Raw genomic sequence first — 22855 nt, 5'->3', positions numbered from 1 at the left:
AAGGGGATTTATTAAGTTACAAGTTTACAGTTCTAAGGTCATAAAAATGTCCAAACTAAGGCATCCAGATAAAGATACCTTGACTGAAGAAGGGCTGATGGCGTCTAGAACACCTGTCTGCTGGGAAGGCATGTAAATGGCATCTCCTGGTTCTTTAACTTCTGATTTCAAACAGCTGTCCCCACGGGTATTTTCTTTCTGCATCTCCGAACGTCTGTGTGTTGGCTCTGAGCTTTTTCCAAAATGATTCCTTCTTAAAGGGCTCCAGTAAGTGGATTAAGACTGCCACCTTGAAAATGGGTGGATCACATGTCCATGGAAACATCTTAATAAAAAAGATCCCACCCAAACAATAGGTCTGCTCCTACAAAATTGGATTAGGATCAAGAACGTGGCTTTTTAGGGGGCTACATGAGAGTTTCAAGCCAGCACATCAACCATTCCACTTCATATTTTTACGTTGCAAAGATATTCTCATCATGTGTTTACTCAGTTTATTCAAGAAATACTTGTTGCACAGACACTGTGCACTAGGCATTTGGAAAACAGTTTTGAACAAGACAGGCTGTAGCCCTGCCTTCAAGCAGTTTACCGTGTATGGAGGGAAAACCAAGTAAATGCCACAATCCCTGGTGCAGTCAGTAGCACAGAGAGAAACTACTCTGGAACCAGAGAATAGGGACTTCTTAACTCGGTCTGTATAGTCATGGAAGGGCTGATTTTTAAGGTGAGATCTGAAGAATGAGTGAGGTTAGGCAGAAGGAGCTGCTTGTGGAAAGACCTTAAATGGAAAGAACCTAGCCCTAAAGAACCAGAAAACATTATAGTATAGCTGTATTGTTGCATCTGAGGAGAGTAGTTACGGGTGAAGGGAGAAGTACAATGAACATAAGTCAGGCTGTGAAATGCTTTGAAGCCTGCATCAGGTTTCCATTTGACTGCTAGTAAGAGGGATTAGAAATAACAGTGACTTAAAATAAAAACGTATTTTCTCTTATAGCCGAAGTCCAGACAGGATAGGGCTGTGTGGCAGCTCCATCATTAATGGCACCTGGGCTTCTTTTTGGCACCTTTTGCTCAACCATCATCTTTGAACCTGGCAGAAAGCAGGAGAAGAGACTGGGGAATGGGCAAAAAGGTCACCGAACCGGTCTGTTCTCACAAAATAGTTTTTTTTTTGTTGTTGTTCTAACCAATAACATCCACTTTCATCTCATTGGCCAGAACTTAGTAACACAGCAAATGTTTTATTTGCAGACATTTTCTAGACATAAAGAAAAAAAGAAATTCTGGCCTTTGGAAAGATAGCCCTTTTAAATCTTAGAATTACCAATACATCTGATTTCTACCCAATCAAGCCTCTCAGGAATGCCCTAGCACAGGGAGCCTACTAAAGTCCTTTAGTAGGGCACACTGCTGTCTGGAATAGACTCAAGGTTCTGTTTCTAAGGAAGAAGAGGACAGTAGTCATTGGGTAGGTAACCAGCAGTTGGCAGGTTAGAGGCCACATTAAGGAGTAATGAAGGGTTACAAGTGATTGAATTTGCTTGTTAAGAAGCTATGTCTGGCCTCAGTGAGGAGAATACACTGGAGGAAGACAGACTGAAGACAGCCAAATAGCACAGCAATCCATGCAAGAGGTAATAGTAGCCTAGAAGATAGTGGTAATGATGAGCTTAACTGGGTCAAAGGAGGGGAGGGTATAAACAATTAAATGTTAAATATCAGGGTCTGATATTCAACATACTGAAAGTGGCCTTGGGGCTGCAGTTGTAGGAAAAACAAACAAACATGTTCCTGCTCTTACAAAGTTTACTGATCCAAATGCAAAATTGTAACTATGACAAGTGGTAAAAAAGAGTTAATAGACTTCTTGGGTCACAGGGTGTTACCCTTGAGCAAGTGGCATTCGAGCTGTGACCTGAAGGATGAGTAAACCAGAAGAATGGCTAGAAGGCTCCCGGTGGAGTTCTGGCAGGAAGAAACCACCATGGCTGCCTGGCAACCAGATGACTGCAGCAACATGGATAATAAAAAAATGGACCAGGGTAGAGGGAGGGGAAATGGAGAAAAGTGAAAGGAGTTGAAGAGATACTTAGGAGGCAGATTCCCCAAAATGGGATGGGTAGATATGAGAGAGGAAGGGGTCGAAGGTGCCACCATTTTTTCTGCCATGGGCAACAGGGTGATTTGGGGGGCTCTTTTCCCAGGCAGGGACTGCTAGGAGAGAACCGGGCTTGAGAAGGTCAAAACTTTGGTTTTGGACTTGAGTGCGAGGTGCCTTTGAGACATCCAAGAGGATGTGGCATGTAGGCACTTCAACCCATGGGTGTGGAATTTAGATGAGAAGAATGGGCTGGAAAATAGTGAGTCATCCATGAATAGATGGTAACTGAAGCCATGAGTGTGAATGAGCTTGCCCAGGGAGGGAGTGTTCAGTGAAAGAATGAGCTTAAGGAACATCAACTAATTCTCACATTAGGAAAAAAAAAGTCATCCCACCTCCCTTTATACATCAAACTCCACCCTTGGGATCATGAACTTAAGCCTAAACCCCAAAGCTCTTTGTGCCACCCAGGCTGAGTGGCAGGGCTGTGGTCTTCCCATGGTTCCATCTGCTTTCACCGTTTTGGGAGGCCATTGTAAGTGACTGCTCCTAAATGCTCTTCCTACTGTTAGAACCTCCAGGGAAGTGCAAGCATTCTTCAGCAGAGCCCACAGCCTTTCCCTGTCTCCAGGAAGCTGTGCAGTGAATACCTCTTGTCCCTGAGCGTCTGCATCCAAGCTGAGATCATCCACTAAGTTGGGCCAGGGCTCTGACCTCTGGGACTTTTGGGGGTTCCTTCTGCCTTTGCCATACCCTTCACTTCTTTGGAGTAGCAACCCTGTATCTCTTGTCTGATTGTGGCTGAGCCTTCTGGGCTGAAGACCTTGACTCCCTGCAGCTCTGTTTTGCAAGGCTTCTCAGCTCCTGAGTCTACCCCCCTTCCGTCCTGGGTGAATGATAGGAAGCTGGACTAGATAGTTGTCATCAACTTATTATTCTAAATCTTTTAGTACCCCAGGCACACAGTGCTAAGAGCAGGGTGTTGGGGGCGGGGAGAGGGATCTATAGCCCTTTCAAGATGTAGAATTGTTTGTGGGCCTATGGGGGGCCTTCAGTTCAGCAGACATGAGCCTCAATTCCTGCCTAGAAAAGTCTAGGGTCAGCCCACACCCCAGGACCACTTCCTTGCTGGGACAATGACCTCTTCTCCTGCCAAACCACAGGAGCTTGGCTGCCCTTCAGAGCCAGCATCTCCAGCTGACTGGTTTTTGAGGCCACACAGTGCTCTTGGAGATGGAAGGATGGTTTGTAGCCAACTCCTTGGCAAGGAGCCCAGCTTCCAGTGACCAAGCCACAGTATGACTTCTGTCTGTTGCATAGATCTGTCATAGGATGGACATCCTGACAGACTGTGGAGAGAAGGGGAAGAAGACAAGACTCATCCTTGTAGAACCTTATGCTCTGGAGGAAACAGAAGGGACCATAGCTGGGCGGAAGGGTTCCTGGAAGGCTCACAGCCATAGCAATCTCCAGGAGTGCACAGAACTTACATGATAGTATGGGGACAACATGGAACTGCTGTGATGTTTTATTTGTTCATTCATTCAAACATTATGGAGCACCTACTATATGTTAGCCTCTTGCTTAGACAAGAGAGATACTAAAGATGACCAGGAGCTCTTCCAAGAGCAGACATGGCCACAGATAAATGGAATAAATATAAGAGTTGTAACAGCAGTGCATAAAGGACTGTAACACGCTGGAGTGAGAGAAGGTAAGTCTTCATTGAAAGTGGCTGTTAAGCTAGGTCTTGATGATGTAAGCTACCGTTTGCTTTGCTTTATTTTGAGATTAAAGCATGGACTCTAGTTCTGGACCCATTACTCACTGTGCTCTTAGGCATGTACCTCAGTCTCTTCATCTGGAAAGTGGAGAGAATGTAATGGAATAACTACCTCATAGAGTCATTTGAGTATCATGTTGGTAAATGTTATGTATCAGCACTTACTACATTCTAGATCCTATATATACATAAATTCCAATCCTTACAAGAAGGCTGCAAATAGCTCTCTCCAGTTTATAGGTGAGGAAAAGTGACACTCAGGTTGTTCATGCTCATACAGATTAAAGGCTGAAGTGGGGATTTGAACTCAGATCTCTCTGGTATCTAAGCTCTGGGCCTTCTTTACCATTCCATGTGTAAAGAGGTAGACCACTGGAGGTGGAGTGAGGGCATAATGAAACACATCTTTTAGGCACTTCCTCTCTGGTTGGTCTTGGCACACCTGCCTGTAACCAAATTTAGCTCTTCTTAGAAGTATGGCTCTAAGTTTTACCAAAAGACTGTCCACAAAATTCTTTATGAATGTCTTCCCCATAGGACAGGTGGGAAAACGGAAGCAGGGATTTGACATGGGAACTCCTACAACTCAAATAAAAAGCAAGCCAATAAAAAAAGTGGCGGGGAGAAGGGAGGCAAACGATTTGAACAGACCATTCATAAAAGAAAATATACAGATGGCCAATAAGCACATGAAAAGATGCTTAACATCACTAGTCACGAGAGAATGCAAATTAAAAGCACAGAGACCCCAGTACATACACACCTAAATGGCAAAAAAGTAAAGACTAACAATGCCAAATGTTGACAATGTGGAGCAACCAGAACTCTCATACATTGTTGGTGAGAGTATAAAATGACACATTTTGGAGAAAGGTCAGGAAGTTTCTTATAAAATTACACATATACCTACTCTCTGACCCAACCATTTTACTTCTCAATATTTATACAGGAGAGATGAAAACTGTAGGTCTACAAAATAAATTGTATGACAATTTTGTTCATAACCCAAAACTTGAAAGAACTGGGGTGGCCATCAACAGGAGAATGGATAGACTATAGTATATCTATACTATGCAGCAATAAAAACGAACTACTGAGAAATGCAAGAACATAGATGATTCTCAAACACATTTTGCTCAGTGAAAGAAGTATAATACTGAAAGTGTATGTATTTATGATTTCATTTATATGAAGTTATACAACAGGCTAAACTAACATATGGTGGGAAAAAATCTGAATGGTGGTTGCCTCTGGAAGGTGGGATGGAGGCATGAATCCGCTAGGAGGGAGCATCAGTGAATTTTCTGGGGTTTTAGTAATGTTCTCTATCTTGTTAAGGGTTTGGGTTACAAAGGTGAATGCATTTGTAAAAAGTTGGTGAACATACACTTCAGATTCGTGTATTTCATTGTAAATTTTACATCAGTATTAAAAATATTAACATATATAAGCTCTAGTTGATATGTGTGCTTGAATATTTGGGGAGAAGTGGCTAATGTCAGCAATTTACTTTGAATTTGCAACAAAATATGAATTGACGGATGTACAGACAAACGTGACAAAAGCAAATAGTGGAACCTAGGTGGTGGGAAAACAAATGTTGACGGTAAGGTTCTTTCAATTCTGCTGTACGTTTAACATTTTTCATAATAAAAGGGCCAGTGATTTGGGACTTTTGCAGCAAAGCTCTGCCACCGGAGGAGCTGGCTGGGCTTAGGACCCAGCAAATGGAGACAGGAGAATTAGGAGGCAGGAGCCTAGCTGTGTGATCTCTCAAAAGTAATTAACTTTTCAGTCTCTGTTTCTTCCAGTATCAAACGAGCACAATGAGAGTGGCCTAATTTAAACACTTCCTGGTGGGTGGCGATATCTCGAAGTGAGTGGATCCGCAGTCCAGCCCCGCGCCACACCAGTCGCCCACTCCCCTTCATGCCCCCTTGGCGCCTGCACAGACCCACCAGGCCTGAAAGGAACCTCCCGACCGTTTCCCCACCAACCCGCGCACCTGTCCAGGCCACGGCTCTAGCACCTGCACCCGGGTTTCCGGGATGGCACCGGAAACCACTTCTCATCCACACTTCCTATTGGCTGTCGGCCTTACGCGAGGGCGGGCGTCGCTGGGAGGCGGAAGCAGCCGCAGGCATGGCGGCGGCCGTGCCGCTCGGTACCCTGCTTTTGCTGCTGCTTCTCCTGGGGCCAGGCGGCTGGGGCCGTGCTGAGCCCCCACGCGACAGTCTGCGGGAGGAGCTCGTCATCACCCCCCTGCCTTCCGGGGACGTAGCTGCCACATTTCAATTCCGAACGCGCTGGGATTCGGAGCTTCAGCGGGAAGGAGGTAAGAGGTCTCGAACCTGATCTTGGAAAGATTTCGGCGGCATCTGCTGGGCGTGGAGTGGAGGGAAGCCTTGGGCGCGGAGCCTGATCCCAGAGTGGGGTTCTGCTCCCCGGGCTTGAGGCCCCGCGAGCTGGGTCACTGGGGAAGGATGGGGTAGTTAGTTATTGAAGAATCCCGTTTTACCGACGATAAACAGGCCTGGAGGGGGGCAATGACTCCCATATCCTTGTCTGGCGCTCTTGCCGCAGCTCCAGGCAGACACTCTGAACTTTTAGTTAGAGCCCACTGTCGGCAGCAGTAATGATGATGATGCTATTGGCCGTCACCCTTTATCATGGGTGCTAAGCACAATGCTAAGCGCTGTAAAAGGTGACAAGAAAGAAATTGAGATATATAGAGAGGCAAGATTACATTGCTAGTAACAGTGACAGAGACTGGGATCCAGATATCTCTGGCCTCAAAGGGATATACTGCTGTTTTGGGTGTGGAGCAGGGGAACTGAGAGCCCTCCCTTCAGAATTATAACTCACCTGTTCCCTCTCCCTCAGTGTCTCATTACAGGCTCTTCCCCAAAGCCCTGGGGCAGCTGATCTCCAAGTATTCTCTACGGGAGCTGCACCTTTCTCTCACGCAAGGCTTCTGGAGGACCCGATACTGGGGAACACCCTTCCTGCAGGCTCCGTCAGGTGCAGAGCTCTGGGCCTGGTTCCAAGACACAGTCACTGAGTGAGTGCCCACCTTGGGTCTTGTTACAGGGCATGTAGGGAGCATTGGGTAGCAGTTCCAGCAGGCAGCAATTCCATGGGGGTTAGACTGACGATAGAAATTAAAAAAAAATATTATGTTACCACTGAGTGGCATTCTTTACTTTGCTGAATGTACTTCTTTGCCCTATACTCCCAGAAATGGGGTGCCAGTTACTTGGGCATAAGGTAGTAGAAAACTGGCAAACTGGAGAACCATTTAAAAGGTATTCAAATTTAGTAGTAGTAATAATAATAATAATAAATAGCATGAGGGCCAAACAAAATATATTAGTGTACTGCAGCTGTCCTACAGGGTACCAGCTTATGATCATATCAGAGGAATTGCTTTTTGAGGTAGGGAGAAGGTCTAGTCACTAGAAATCTATTTCCCAGTAGTTGCTGTAGCTATCCTATTTAGAGTAAAATCTCTTTATGCAGAGCTTGCAAACTCATGTCTTCAAGGACCAGACAAGTAACTTAGTGACTGAAGGTGTAAACGTATTGCTAAGACACAGGTATGAGAAGCATATCCAATTATCTTTTTAATCCTACTATAAACAATCAACAGCACAAGTGTGATAAGAACATTTTGGGGTGTCGTAGGGAGTAATGGGAACTCTGGCAAGCTTGAGCACCAATCTAAAGAGAAAGCTGTCACTCAGCTCTTACAGATTGTTGCCATGTGAGAATAGAGGGCTAGTGTCATAAAATATTTTCAGTTTTTAAGAGACACCAGAAATCTGGATTATATTGTGAGAATTGGCAAATTTGTAATATAAGCAAATAATTTAAAATTTAAGAAATGCTGGGTAGTACTAACCAAATGAAACATGGTGATGTTTTGGCTAGAACTTTCAGGCTTCAGGTGTGCAATCTTTATTTTGGAGACTTGTGAACAGTGAATTATCAAAAACAAAACAAAACAAAAACCCAGGACAGCCTTAAGAGGTGCTATCAGGTGAGGAGCAAGCGGTGGCCTTGCCAAGCCTTCCTCTCTTGTCTGAACTCTGACTCACTTGCCTTCCCCCCCCACCCGCCCTGCTGTCACTAATACCCATAATTGGCTATAATGTAGAGCTGATGTTTAGAATTCAGGTGCTCATTAAATTAAATTGGCTGCTTCCTGTGATTAGAGAGCAAATCTGTTTTGATACTTCTCCAAGAAAAGAGCACCTAATTTAACTTGATGCTTTGTGAGGTCCTAGAATGTTTGTTTTCCCTTGTTCGGTGAGCTTTGATGGATGCGAGACCTCCCACCTTGAGGGTAGAAACTGGTCTTACCCTCATGCCCAGAGGGTTCACTTGGGTTTTCCAGACACTTTACATGGGGTTGTGGGAGATATACACATATGATCTGGACTTAGTCCTAGTCCTCAAGGTGCTCTCTGCCTCACTGGAGAGAAAAGAGGCAGAGGACAAGATGCCGCTGTCCCTAGCATTGTCCGAGGGGCCAGTGAGAGGCTCAGACCAAGCAGGTGTGTTTGAGGAGAGTGGGAAGGGCTGTAGGAGGAGGGGCCCAGGACTGCAGCTGGACCTTGGAGGTCGGCAGAGAGGAACAAGTGGAGCATCCCTGGGCAGGAGGAGCAGCTGATCAAAGATGTGGGGATGCGGGGATGTTCACAGGACAGTGGGACCCAGGGGTAGGCTGGGAGGGTGAGGATGCCTGCCCTACCCCACCCTGTCACCTGGTCTGTCCAGTGGCAGAGAGCCCAGCCTCGCCCCGCTGTGGGTTTGCAGCCAGCTGCAGGCTTGGCGGGAGAGCCCTGAGGTGGCCTCGGGACAGCGAGTGGGTTTGTGTCTCCATCCAGTGTGGATAAGTCCTGGAAGGAGCTCAGTAACGTCCTCTCAGGGATCTTCTGCGCCTCCCTCAACTTCATCGACTCCACCAACACGGTCACTCCCACTGCTTCCTTCAAACCCCTGGGGCTGGCCAATGGTGAGACCGCCCTGCGACCCCGCTCTCCTCCCTGTCACCCCCTGCCCTGACTTCGCCTCCTTTCCCCTCAGCTTCCTCCTCCCTTCGTGTAGGCCGGGTCAGAACCCCCTGTTTTGTAGGCCCCAGAAGAGACTCAAGCAGACTGTGCTCTCTCTGCATCGCCTTCTCCCGGGAGAGTGAGGGAGCCCCACCCCTGGCTGGGACTGTCAGGGTGCCGGAAGGCTGTGTGGGAAGTGGGAGGGGGTCGCCCCCATTTAGGGGTGTGTGGGTCCTGAGAGGAGGGGCCTTGCCCACCCCACATAGTCCTCTGCCCCCAGGCACTGACCACTACTTCCTGCGCTACTCGGTGCTGCCACGGGAGGTTGTCTGCACCGAGAACCTCACTCCATGGAAGAAGCTCCTGCCCTGCAGTTCCAGGGTGAGGCCCCTGGGGTGGGGGGAGCCAGTAGATGCTCCTTCACCGCTGGGTTTCCGGGGTGTGTTTGGAGGTGACCGCTGCCCTATGCCTGTTGCCCTACTCAGAGTACTGAATTTTCACCATTTCCCACTTCCTCCAGGCAGGCCTCTCGGTGCTCCTGAAGGCTGATCGGTTGTTCCACACCAGCTACCACTCCCAGGCTGTGCACATTCGCCCTGTTTGCAGAGTGAGTCATCGGCATTGGGGGGCAGGTGCTGTCAGGGGCTCTGAGAAAAGGTGCAGGTAAAGCATGGAGCCCAGGTTCCGGGTGGCAGGCTGAGCACGTGGTAAGCGGGAGGGGCACTGGCCACACACCGAGGACACCAAGTGGTCACCTGGTGGCCACTCAATAAATAGGTGTCATGGGGCATAGCGGTTAAGAGCTGTGGCCATGCAGTGCAGCTGCTGGCTCAGTCACTCACCCGCTGGCATAACTCTGAGCAAGTCACTCATTTCCCTGAGGCTTGGGTTCCTCGTCTGGCAACTGAGAGTAAGGGTAGCAGCTCCTAGGCGGTTGTGAAGGTTCAGTGAACTGATGCACACACGTAAAGCTTTTGGCACGGGGTCTGGCACAGAGTTAAGTGCTCAGTGGTAAATGTAGCACATCAGTGGATGGGAAGATAATAGTGAGGGCTGGGGTCCCGGCAGGAGCCCTCGAGGCCGCGTGGTTGGGGGGGAGCGCCCCTCACTGCTGCCTGTGGCCGCGTGCTAGAATGCCGCCTGCACCTGCGTCTCCTGGGAGCTGCGGCAGACCCTGACGGTCGTGTTTGACGCCTTCATCACGGGGCAGGGGAAGAAAGGTAAGCTGCCCTGGTTCCTGTCTCTACCCGCCCAGCCACCTAGCCCCGGCCCCCACTCACCCGGGCTCTCTACCTCCTCAGACTGGTCCCTCTTCCGGACGTTCTCCCGCACCCTTACGGAGCCTTGCCCTTTGGCTTCGGAGAGCCGCGTCTACGTGGACGTCACCAACTACAGCAAGGTACCAGAGGTCTCCGGCCGCATGTCCTCCTCTCCATTCCCCCAACCGGCCAGTCCCTCTGCTCACCTGTCAGCCTGGCCCTGTGTTCCCAGGACAGTGAGACGGTAGAGGTGACTCCGCCCCCCACCAGCACATACCAGGACGTCATCCTGGGCAGCCGGAAGACCTACGCCGTCTATGACTTGCTGGACACGGCCACGCTCAACAACTCCCGCAACCTCAACCTCCAGCTCAAGTGGAAGAAGCCCCTGGAGAACGGTGAGTCGGTGCACTGGCCACACGGGGCTGGAGAGGGTTCTTCTCTTGGGGACGTCCCGTAGTCCCGTCTCTTTGCCGTAAGGTAATAGGGCTGTGTCTGGAACCAGATGCTCCTCGGCCTGCCTCTGCCTCCGCCTCTGCCAAGCCCTGCGACCTTGGGCAGGGCTTTCGCCCTCTGAGTCTTAGTGCCCTCAGCTGGGAAACAGGGACCGTAATTCCTAGTGGACTGGAGGAGAGAATTAGTATGGAACATGGAATTTGTTCATGCATTCATTTAATCAACAAATATTTTTGGAATTTGTACTATGTGTCTGGCATAGAGGGGTGAGAAAGACAGAGGACACCCTGCATCCATGAAATGTAATGCCCTTTCACTACACATTCAAGTTTTGAGCTGTTAAAAAAATAAATATGTAATGCCTATTAGTTGAGGCAAGCATCAGAAAGTTAATTAATTACGATTGTGTTCAGAGTTACCAAGGAACAGTCCAGAACACCCTGAGAGCCCCTGGCTTGCATTAGAAGGGGCGCGGTGCTTGGCATATGCTGACTACATAGTGAATGATCATAACTCTATTCTCATTGCTTGTGGGTTGGGGGAGACGGGGATCGTTCTGGAACCAGTCCCCCAGTTCTGGTGGCCGGGCTTTTCCCCATCCACCCCCTGACTCTGGGACTCAGCGTGGTGTGGGGAGGGGGTGGAGAGGAGCTGTTGACTGCTGACTTTCCTCCCACAGAGGCCCCCCCGGCGCCCTTCCTGCACGCCCAGCGCTACGTGAGCGGCTACGGGCTGCAGAAGGGGGAGCTGAGCACGCTGCTCTACAACACCCACCCGTCCCGGGCCTTCCCCGTGCTGCTGCTGGACACCGTGCCCTGGTACCTGCGGCTCTACGTGCACACCCTCAGCATCACCTCCAAGGGCAAGGCCAACACACCGAGTGAGCCTCTGCACCCAGATGGCCCCAGCCCTGTGCGCTCACTGACCCCCAACCCTGGGAGGGCATCTGCAGAGAGATGCAGGCTTTATAAAGAGTTAGGAAGGCTTCAATAAGTGGGAAGAGGTGGTCTTCCTGTGCCAGATTTGGCAGTAACTTATAAAGCAAAAGCAACTAGAACACACAGTGCTGGGGATTATTAATAGGACTGTGGGAGGGCAGCAGCCTCCCTGTCTTCTCACTTTCTCCTTCTTTCTGGAACCATGGACAGATCTTGGTGTTTTGTGAAGATTTGTGAATCTTTTGCGGTAGAGAAAGCGTTGGCAAGAAAATAGGGCTTTGAAGGCAAAGAAGGTAACAGAGCTGGGATAGGGGGGTTTGCTGCCTCGAGAGAGGTGGAGGCACAGCTTTTTTTTAGGGAGAGTTAATATTTAGAAAGTGTTTCCTGTTAGGTTCCAGGCATAGCACTAAAGCCCCCATTTTTCTCTGGAGTAGAAGGGGACTAGTGATAAAGAAGAAGACTTCTTAAGAAGAGGTTTTATCACATCCCAAACAGCCACACTTAAACATCTTTAAATACCCCTGTAATTTCCCATATTTTCAAGTCTGTGGTTAGTAGTTTTACTTATTTTCAACACCCGTATTTGTACCACCTTAAGAATCTCTACTGCAAATAGCCTACCTGTGTGTTCTGTGGAGTTTTCTGTCTTTTTTTAACCTTTTACTCTGGAAAGGTTCGGACACAGACCCAAATAGGCTAGTATAGCGAACTCCATGTACTCATCACCCAGCCTCAGTAGTGTCCAACTTCTGGCTGTTCTCGTTTCCATTCGCTCCTTTACTTTTTTGCTTTATTTTTAAAGCAAATCCCAGACATTATATCACCTCATCTTTAAGTACTTCAGTATATATCTCTAACAGATAAAGGCCTTTAAGAAAAATGATCATCTATTATCACTTCTGTTTTCCCTGGTGGTCTTACAAATAACTTTTTACTCTTGGTTTGTTTGAATTGGGATCTAAACACGTCCTCATATTACATTTGCTTGATATGCCTCTTAAGTCTCTTTTAATCAGTAACAGTTTCCACTCTTTTCTTTTTTTTTAATGCCATTTATTTGTTGGAGAAACTGGGTCGTTTGGTGTATGGGATGTCCTACATTCTGGATTTGTCCTAATGCTATATTTAACATGTTGTTCCATCCCCTATAATTCTTTTTTTAATTTTGTTTAATTTAAAAACTTTTTTAAAAAATATAACAACATACAAATATGAACATTCTTACCATATGATCATTCCATTCTTGGTATATAATCAGTAACTCACAGTATCACATAGTTGTATGTTCATCATCATGATAATTCCTGAGAACATTTACATCAGTTCAGAAAAAGAAATAAAAAGAAAAAAAATTCATTTCGTTTCAATCTACTAAATGTACTTTAACATTTGTTCCCCCTATTATTTATTTATTTTTAATCCATATGTTTTACTCATCTGTTCGTACTGTAGATAAAAATAGCATCAGACACAAAGTTTTCACAATCACACAGTCACATTGTGAAAGCTATAGCATACAATCATCTTCAAGGAACATGGCTACTGGAACACAGCTCTACATTTTCAGGCAGTTCCCTCCAGCCTCTCCAATATACCTTAACTAAAAAGATAATATCTATATAATGTATGAGAATAACTTCCAGGATAACCTCTCAATTCTGTTTGGAATCTCTCAGCCATTGATACTTTATTTTGTCTCATTTCTCTCTTCCCCCTTTTGGTCGAGAAGGTTTTCTCAATCCCTTGATGCTGAGTCTCAGCTCATTCTAGGATTTCTGTCCCATGTTGCCATGAAAGTCCACACCCCTGGGAGTCACATCCCACGTAGACAGGGGAAGGGCGGTGAGTTTGCTTGTCATGTTGGCTGGAGAGAGAGGCCACATCTGAGCAACAAAAGAGGCTCTCTTGGGGGTGACTCTTAGGCCTAATTTTAAGTAGGCTTAGCCTACCCTTTGTGAGGTTAAGTTTCATATGAACAAACCCCAAGATTGATCCCCTATAATTCTTGTATATTGGTGGTTAGAGTTTGAGACTTGATGAGATTCAGAGCCCATGTTTTTAGCAGGTAAACTTAACAGGGGCTCTGTGAACTTCCGATTACATTCCATCAGGACCCCTGCTCTGTGGTGCCCCAGTTTTGGTGATGTGAAATTTGTGAACACGCTCCGGGAAGGCTGTTCCAGAACAGTGTGATGCCCTGCTCCCTTCCTGGTCCTTCTGACCCCTGTGTTCCATAGCCTCCCTTCTAGGCAGGTAGTAGAGACAGGAGGTGTGGGTGGTCTGACCCCATGGGTGACCCTTGCCTGTCTCCCCAGGTTACATTCACTACCAGCCTGCCCAGGATCGGCTGCAGCCCCACCTCCTGGAGATGCTCATTCAGCTGCCGGCCAGTTCAGTTACTAAAGTCTCCATCCAGTTTGAGCGGGCGCTGCTCAAGTGGACCGAGTACACCCCAGACCCGAACCACGGCTTCTATGTCAGGTGTGGCCCTCCCCACGTGCTGTCCCTGCCCGCCTGACCCACCCCATACCCCCTGCCCCCACCGCCTCTGCCGCTGACTCCTTGGTGGGGGAGTCAGCTAGGTCCACGAGCCCTCTGTCTGCTTCTCTGCAGCCCTTCTGTCCTCAGTGCCCTCGTGCCCAGCATGGTGGCAGCCAAGCCCGTCAACCCGGAAGAGAGCCCCCTGTTCAATACACTGTAAGTGCGACTGCGCTCTCCTCACCGCGCCCTCCTCGCCCTCCCCCACCGCGCCCTTCGCTGCGTCCTTCAGGGGGGTGCCGACACGTCCTTCAGGGGGGTGCCTACACGGATGGGCTGGCCCCTACAGGGCAGGCTGCCGCTTCGAAAATAATGCGTGGGTTCACCTCAATCCCAATAAAAGTTCTAGTGACCTACACTATTTCTGAAGACTTTGATTGATTGAATGATTCTAAAGTCCATCTAGAAGAAAAAATATATGAGACCAGCAGTATTTATAGCTTACATTTATTCCTTGATGCTCTTAACAAATATTTAAGCGGGCACTTGGCCGACCCCGGGTACCCGAGGCAGCACTGGGGGTACAGCAGTAAACAGAGCAGGCTGGTCCCACCTGTCCTGATGCTCGCAGTCTAGAGGAGTGTTTTGTCCAGAGAATAGTGGGGTGCTGGGGGGCGTTGGGGGGTATTCTAGTGGGCTGTTTGCGAGGGCTTTTTGAGGGTTTAAGCTGATAGCAGGAGGCAGAGAGCGGCAGGGCCCCGCTCCTCCGCGTCAGCCGAGCGCGCCTGCCCTTCTCGGGCTCATGTACTAGACTTTGATGTAGGGTTCCCCGGGCAGCCGTGTGGCGGGGGGGGTGAGATGCTGGGGGGCAGCCAGGCCCTGCCTCACCCTCCCCCCTGGCCCCCAGCTTCCCCGCCTCTGATGGCTCGAGCTACTTCGTGCGCCTGTACACGGAGCCGCTGCTGGTGAGCCTGCCCACGCCGGACTTCAGCATGCCCTACAACGTCATCTGCCTCACGTGCACCGTGGTGGCCGTGTGCTACGGCTCCTTCTACAACCTGCTCACACGCGCCTTCCACGTCGAGGAGCCCCGCCCCAGCGGCCTGGCCCGGCGCCTGGCCAACCTCGTCCGGCGAGTCCGCGGCGTCCCCCCGCTCTGAGAGCGGCCCCCCTCTAGCAGCTCTTGCTGCCGGTTCGCCTGGCCTGGGGGCGGGGGTGGGAGGTAGGCACGTCCCCAGGGGCGGCTTCCCCTGCTTGCCCTCCCCAACAGAACCTGGAGCTGGCTTTTGAGCCGAACTATCCGTGGACCAGGCCAGGGGCCAGTCCTGGCGCCACGCGTGGCCGTTTGGATTTCAGTTCACTTAATGTGAAAGGTCAGTTCCTCAAGCCACGGTAGCTGTGTTTCAAGCCACACGTGGTCAGTGGCTGTTGTATGGGACAGCACAGAAAAGCATTTCTGCCACTGGAGGTTCTGTTGGCCAGCACTAGTCTCGAGAGTGGGGTGTGTGTGATAGGTGGCGCTTACTGGTTGTGGAATAAAGTGGCTGCTTCCTTGTCTCCTTGCTTCTTGTCCCTGGGGCCTGGGAAGTCTGGGAACTCAGGCTTCTTTTCTGGGTGCCAGAAGTATCTCTCCCCCTTCTCACCTACATACACCCCCAAAAAAGCCTTACCTCCTCCTCACCTGCCAGAAATTCCTTCTTATCCCCTGCACCCCCAGCATCCTCATCTGACTGTAATTCCCCAAACTCCCTGGGTTTGACTGGGAAAAAGCCCCAGTGTTGATGTAAGATGCACTATCTGTGACTGTGAAAATGAGTCACCCCCTGCCTGAGAACAGCCCCCTGCCCCACGGATAGAGTGGAAAAACAGAAGTGTTCTCCTGGGGTGCAGGAAAGCATGCTAAGGACAGGGCTGCAGTGCAAATGGCACCAGTCCGGGCCCCAGGTGCTGAGTTCTGCATTTAGTTTTTGTGTTTGGTCTTGGGCACGGTTTCCCGTCAGTGGCAGGAGGTGACTGGACAGGGTGTGGAGTGAGCAGATGGGAGGGAGGTGGCGTCCATGAGGGGCTCGTGGGAGGGGTGTGTGCAGACCCTCAAGCAGGTCTCAGCACTGCCCCTCCACCCACACAGGTGCAGTGTCACACCCACTGGCTGGTGAGTGGCAGAAGTGCTGGCCGCCCTAGCCCCTGCAGGCCTGCTGGAGAGTGGGCACAGGGCAAGGCTACTTTGAGACATCTCCGGGGTCAGCTTGGATTCAGCTGCAGAGTCCAGAAAGGACAAGGGCTATAATTTATGTGTCCATTCTTTTCCCAAGAAATTTTGTTTTGTTTTTTCAAACCACAGGGTTTTTGTTTGTTTTTCATTTTTCTTGTAGTATATATATATATATATGCACTCATACAACATAACATTTCCCATTTTAACCACTTCCATGTGTGTTATTTTTATTAACTCATGATTATTTTTTTCTGGGCACCTATTCTTCACCAGGCACCGTGCTGGGTTTTTGCTGTCCTTTCCTGTATTAAATGACTCCATGAAGAGAGAATGACCATCCCCATTCCACATACGAGGAAACTGAAGCTCAGAGAGGCTCTCTAATTCTTCAGGAGTCATAAAACCCTCAAGATGGGGTTTAAACCCAGATCAGACCTCAAAACTCAAGCTCTGCATCTCACTTTCTCTCATAACCTAACATCAAGATGTTTGTGGTTGGCTTGTTTACAATTCCAAAAAACATTGGAAAAACATACATGTTTGCCAACAGGGATCCCTGGGCTTGCAGGCTGTCCCTAAGGAGCACAGTGTTGTTCTGGACACATCAATGTGCAGAGACGTCCATACGTTCAGTTTATTACAAAAGTGAATTACATGGAGAGGCTGGAGGGAACTGCCTGAAAATGTAGAGCTGTGTTCCAGTAGCCATGTTTCTTGAGGATGATTGTATAATGATACAGCTTTCACAATGTGACTGTGATTGTGAAAACCTTGTGTCTGATGCTCCTTTTATCTACCTTATCAACAGATGAGTAGAACATATGGAATAAAAAAATAATAGGGGAACAAATATTAAAATAAATTTAGTTTGAGGGTGGGCCATGGTGGCTCATCAGGCAAGAATGCTTGCCTGCCATGCCAGAGGACCCGGGTTCGGTTCCTGGTGCCTGCCCATGTAAAAAAAAAAAAAAAAAAAAAATTAGTTTGAAATGCTAGTGATCAATGAAAGGAGTATGGTACATATGAATTTTTTTTCTGTTTTCATTTTATTTCTTTTTCTGAATAGATGCAAATATTCCAAGAAACGATCATGAGGATGAATATGGAACTATGTGATGATATTGTGAATTACTGATTATATATGTAGAACGGAATGATCAAAATAGGAATGTTTGTGTTTGTTACATGTTTTTTGGTATTAAAAAAATAAAATTAAAAAATTAAAAAACAATAAGTGAAGTACAGCATAGGAGCTATACTGTGGTCCCATAGATGTGGAATCAAGCGTATGACTCCGTAGAGAGATGGCTTGAAGGTAAGTGTTTAGAGTAGTCATCTCTGGGTAGTAGAATTGCAGGTGATTTCAATTTTCTAAAAATTCTTTTTAGTATTGTTTGAACGACCATGATCAAGTATGGTTTTTACAGCTGGGTAATAAGGTCTTTACATTTTTAAAAATCTTTACTATCGGTTTACAAGGAAACCGAACTCTTTCACTGAATTACTGTAATTCCTCATGCTGGGACCTGCTCATCGCCGGAGGTGGCTGCTGACGGTGTGTGGGTGCGCGCGCTTCCACCTCCAGCCGCGGACACGCGGGGGCCCGGTGCGTTCCTTCGTGGGTCGCAGCACTCACCGTTTTGACACATCCGCGTTCCGCGAGGACAGCATCTCTCAGGTACACAAAGACAGGGGGTCACACAGCTCCTCTCCCCCTTCTGGGAACCCCCAGTGCACACGTCCTTCGCCATGCTGGATCTACTGGGACACCCCGATTCTAGAAGAAATAAGAGGTCATCTCAGGAAGGGAATTCAAGCCCTTCTGTTTGAGCAGCAGTTCTCAACCTTGGTGGCACGTTAGAATCTCCTGGGGAACTTGAAAAGAAAAAAACCCTGATGCCCAGGCTTCACCCCAGACCGATTAAATCAGAATCTCCAAGGGCGGGACTGAGAGTTCCCAGGTAACTCCAGTGGGCACCCGAGTTTGAGAACTTGGTCTCATTTTTTTAAAGCATTATGACGATTTATTTTCTCTCATGAGAATTTTGCTGACATGGCTGCATCTGGGGAGTTGGACTGTGGGAGGTGTGTAAAACAGGGCACCCACTTCTTTTTTTGTTGTTTATTATTTTTATTTTTTTTAAATACCAAAAAACACCAAAGAAATGCAAACATTCCTATTTTGATCATTCCGTTCTACATATAGAATCAGTAATTTACAGTAGCATCACATAGTTGCATATTCATCATCATGATCATTTCTTGGAACATTTGCATCTATTCAGAAAAAGAAATAAAATGAAAACAGAAAAAAGATTTATACATACTATACCCCTTACCCCTCCCTTTCATTGATCACTAGCATTTCAAACTAAATTTATTTTAACATTTGTTCCCCCTATTGTTTTTATTCCATATGTTCTACTCATCTGTTGACAAGGTAGATAAAAGGAGCATCAGACACAAGGTTTTCACAATCACACAGTCACACTGTGAAAGCTATATCATTATACAATCATCTTCAAGAAACATGGCTACTGGAACACAGCTCTACATTTTCAGGCAGTTCCCTCCAGCCTCTCTGTTACGCCTTAACTAAAAAGGTGATATCTATTTAATGCGTAAGAATAACCTCCAGGATAACCTCTTGACTCTGTTTGGAATCTCTCAGCCGTTGACACTTTGTCTCATTTCACTCTTCCCCCTTTTGGTGGAGAAGGTTTTCTCAATCCCTTGATGCTGAGTCTCAGCTCATTCTAGGATTTCTGTCCCACATTGCCAGGAAGGTCCACACCCCTGGGAGTCATGTCCCACATAGACAGGGGGAGGGTGGTGAGTTTGCTTGTTGTGTTGGCTGGAGAGAGAGGCCACATCTGAGCAACAAAAGAGGTTCTCTTGGGGGTGACTCTTAGGCCTAATTTTAAGTAGGCTTGACCTATCCTTTGTGGGGTTAAGTTTCATATGAACAAATCCCAAGACTGGGGGTTCAGCCTATAGCTTTGGTTGTCCCCACTGCTTCTGAGAATATCAAGAATTCAACTTGGGGAAGTTGAATTTTCCCCCTTTCTCACCATTTCCCGAAGGGGACTTTGCAAATACTTTTTTATTCAGGGCACCCACTTCTTAAGTTAACACACTGTTAGGCATTGTGCGCCTTTTTAAAACAAAAGCCAGGTATTGCTGTTGTCATTAGAATCAAAATTTGGTGAAGATTTAATTAAACCAAATAGACACCAGTGGTCCTGGCTGCAGACCTGCCACAGGTTGGAGGGTGACTACAGGTGAGCCTCTTGCCACACCAGACCTTCCTCTTGAGGAGATGACGCCAGGTAGCCTGTTGGAACAGCCTCTCTCCTATTGGGTATCAGGGATTCCCCCTCCCCAGCCCCTCAGCTCACCTGAGGTCTTCCCCAAGCTGGCCAAGCCCAACAGGTAGAGGGCAAGGAGGCTGCAGCGCCTTGTGGTGCCACATCTGAGAGGTCCAGGCCGTGACTGTGGCTGGCACTTTATACCTGCAGCTCAAGGAGATGGAGATTGTTCCCGTGGGCTGGGAAAAGGGTCCTAGAAGAGGAAGCACCCTGGACACAGGGCATGGGCACAGAGCAGCTGGCCTTCTTCCCTGGAGGCAGTAGCACTTGCCTTCGAGGGACTCACGGGAGCTACCGAGTAAATCCCCTAAGTCAGAGCTTCTGTCACCTCTAGAATGCCAGACCCAGTCGCGTCGCTGCAGACTTGCGTCCCTGTGACCTTGGGCCATAAGCGACCCCTGGGGGCTTCTGTTTCCCTGAATGTAAAATGAGTGGCCTGGATCAGATGGTCGCTGAGGGCCCAGCACAGCTGCTCTCCATTCTACTATTACTGGTTCCCCTCCAGAGCCTCCTATGTAGTTGTCTCAACATCCCAGGAAAGAAAAGAGACCTCTTTGTTCATCGGCATATTTGTTTAATTTTGGAATAATGAGTTTATTGTTTTACATAAACAATCATACTCATTTAAAAAGATTAAGCTATACTGAATACAAACAAGAAGAAAAATCTCTCCTCAGGTTCTATTGCGGTGCTGTGCAATGAACACATAACGCAAGCTACAAATATAATTTAAAATTTTCTAGTAGCCACACTAAAAAAGTAAAAAGAAGCAGGCAAACCTAATTTTAATAAAATGGCTGATTCAACTCAATTATCCAAAATATCGTCGTTTCAACATGTAATCAACATATAATAAAAATTAGTGTGCTATTTTACATTCCTTTTACGCACAAAATCTTGGAAATCTGGTATGTATTTTGCACTTAAAGCATCTCTCTCTTGCTTTATTTTCTCTCCCTTCCTTCCGCTATCCCCCCTCCCTTCCTCCCTCCCTCCCTCCCACTTTCCTCCCCCCTTTCTTTCCTCTCCCCACACTTCTAATTGTAGTGTGCTGCAAAGCTACTCTGGGTTCTCCCATCCTGCACATGCTCAGTGTGGCAGCCCTGGCTTGTCCTTTTACTCACAATGATGTCAAGTCAGGACATCCTCTTTGATTTTCTTCTCATCATATTTGAGATCTGTTGTTACTCCCAGCCCCAAACTGGGATCTGAAGTTTGCTTCCTTGCTCTCTCCTGCAGCCTGCAGTGTGGGGTAGAAGGAGGAGGGGACTCGCTGGAGTTGACCGTGATGGGCCGCCTGGGCTCTGCCCTCTGGAGATTTCCATAAATTCCTAACACCACAGTTCATGTCACTAGCTGTTGGTTGTCCTGTTTTCATGGGAGTTTCCCTGGAGCTTTGGATCAGCTCATCAATTCGAGTTTTGAGCCTTGGTTGATGGGTTCAGAGTTTCTGTTTGGGTGACGGATGCTGGGGATGGTGGCACAGCATGGTGACTGTCATTAACAGCCCTGAATTATCTACTGAAGAGATGTTACAATGTGAGCTTTGGTGCTCTATATATATGTCACCACCATAAACATTTTTTGAACATTGAGTCTTGGGTAATGGCAAGCCTCTATGGTCTTTCTATCTTTGCTGAGCGTCTGAGAGCTTGGGTGGCAACTAGGGCTGGAATTTTCCAGAGCTTTGCCTTGCCTTTCTGCATGCATATAGTGGATCCATATGTCTCTCTGGCTTAGGAGCGTTCAGGCTGAGGCATTGCACTGTTTCAGCAGTTGTGCTTGGAGCCCCAGGCTGGCTGACCTGAAGGAAGCCTGACTTCCCTGAGGCTCGGAGACTGCAGAAGCTCTGGGCAAAGAAAGCGCCTTCTAAGACTCTCCAGGGCATGTTTTGTAGACTCTGACTGTTAAACAAGAGGGCAGGAAGAACCCTAAGAGTCCCTTGGCACTCACAGAGGGCCCAAGATAGAGAAGGGCCTGTCTCAGAGAGATTTGTGGCTTTTGTCTAATGGGATAAGCCCCAATAAGGTTCATAAAAAACCCACAAAGTTTTTGTAAAGAATTGTATCCATGGAAGTACTACCAGCTTGGACTGTGTTACTTTGAAGCTTTTATCTACCCCAGAATAGCCCGTATTATTTTCATCCACTCCTGTGGGTACAGACCTATTGTGGGTGGGACCTTTTGATTAGGTTATTTCAATTGAGATGTATTAGGGATCTATGAAAATCCTTTGACTGGAATTCCTTGAAAAGAGATGAAATTAGAGAAAAGCCCTGGAGAAGCTCAGAGAGGACCCACAGATGCTCAGAGAGGAAGCCACCGGAGCCAGAAGCTGAAAACACCAACACCTGGGAGAAAAAACCCCGCAGACGCCAGCCATGTGCCTTCCCATGTGACAGAGGTGTCCCGATGCCAGCAGCCTTTCTTCAGAGGAGGTATCCTTTTATGTGGATCTGTTCATGGCCTTAAAACTGTACATTTGTAAGCTAATAAATCCCCATGGGAAAAGCCAACCATTTCTGGTATATTGCACTCCAGCAGCTTTAGCAAACTGAAGCATGGGCCAAATGGAACAGGGACAGCACAAAATAAAATAAAAAGACTGGACTCCCAATCAAAAAGGGGCAGAAAGCAGGAAAAGAAGGCTGCTCAGTTAAAACTCAGGTATTTTTTATGGGAAAGGAAGGCTGACTCAGAAGGTGGTGACAGGGGCTCCCGGCATCCCGTCTCCTCTTTTAAACAGAGGGTCACTGGTCTCCTGTGCTGTCCCTCCATCGCAGGTTGGGTGTGTGGGAGGTGGACGGCACATCCCTTTAGCTTACAGGTCCCCACATCAAGAGGAAGTTTGCCACGGAACAGAACCCAAGGAGCCATCTACACACAGACCTGATTTACATGAGGAAATCCTGGACCTGGAGCCAGAGTCTATGCCACAGTAGGATGGGACTGGGGGGAGGGCGTGGAAGGACATGACTGTAAGCGCATGTAGGAAAATTTTGACTCATAGTAGCAGTTTAAAAACATGTTTGCAAATCCTTTGACACTCATTCCACTGAGGATCGGGGTCTCTGTCCCCTCCCTTGAATCTGGGCGGGGCTTGCTGACTGCATCATTATCAGTGGAACACAATGGAAGGGTGCTATGTGACTGCTTTTTTTTTTCATGGCAAGAATTTATTTTCCTGGGAAATTCCA

At 47.9% G+C, this 22855-nt stretch overlaps 1 protein-coding gene across 1 annotated transcript; it reads left to right on the top strand.

The window, feature by feature from the left end:
• The first annotated feature begins 5992 nt into the window (after positions 1 to 5992).
• On the top strand, positions 5993 to 15632 carry PIGT (phosphatidylinositol glycan anchor biosynthesis class T). The gene is made up of 12 exons (XM_077167920.1): positions 5993 to 6225; positions 6774 to 6951; positions 8780 to 8907; positions 9225 to 9325; positions 9465 to 9551; positions 10077 to 10164; positions 10246 to 10343; positions 10436 to 10601; positions 11339 to 11539; positions 13913 to 14078; positions 14211 to 14294; positions 14983 to 15632. Exons 1-12 carry the CDS (start codon positions 6033 to 6035, stop codon positions 15233 to 15235), a joined length of 1743 nt encoding a protein of 580 aa, XP_077024035.1. The 5' UTR covers positions 5993 to 6032; the 3' UTR covers positions 15236 to 15632.
• The last annotated feature ends 7223 nt before the right edge of the window (positions 15633 to 22855 follow it).

This window comes from Tamandua tetradactyla, chromosome 1, assembly GCF_023851605.1.
Source record: "Tamandua tetradactyla isolate mTamTet1 chromosome 1, mTamTet1.pri, whole genome shotgun sequence".
NCBI classification, from domain to species: domain Eukaryota; kingdom Metazoa; phylum Chordata; class Mammalia; order Pilosa; family Myrmecophagidae; genus Tamandua; species Tamandua tetradactyla.
This window is presented reverse-complemented; position numbering and strand designations above follow the sequence as displayed.

Excerpts from the sequence above, each read along its gene's own strand:
- PIGT (XM_077167920.1), top strand. The coding sequence starts at position 6,033 with ATGGCGGCGGCCGTGCCGCTCGGTACCCTGCTTTTGCTGCTGCTTCTC. Across the intron at positions 6,952-8,779 it reads TTCCAAGACACAGTCACTGA|TGTGGATAAGTCCTGGAAGG; the intron begins GTGAGTGCCCAC and ends GTCTCCATCCAG. Across the intron at positions 11,540-13,912 it reads GGGCAAGGCCAACACACCGA|GTTACATTCACTACCAGCCT; the intron begins GTGAGCCTCTGC and ends CTGTCTCCCCAG.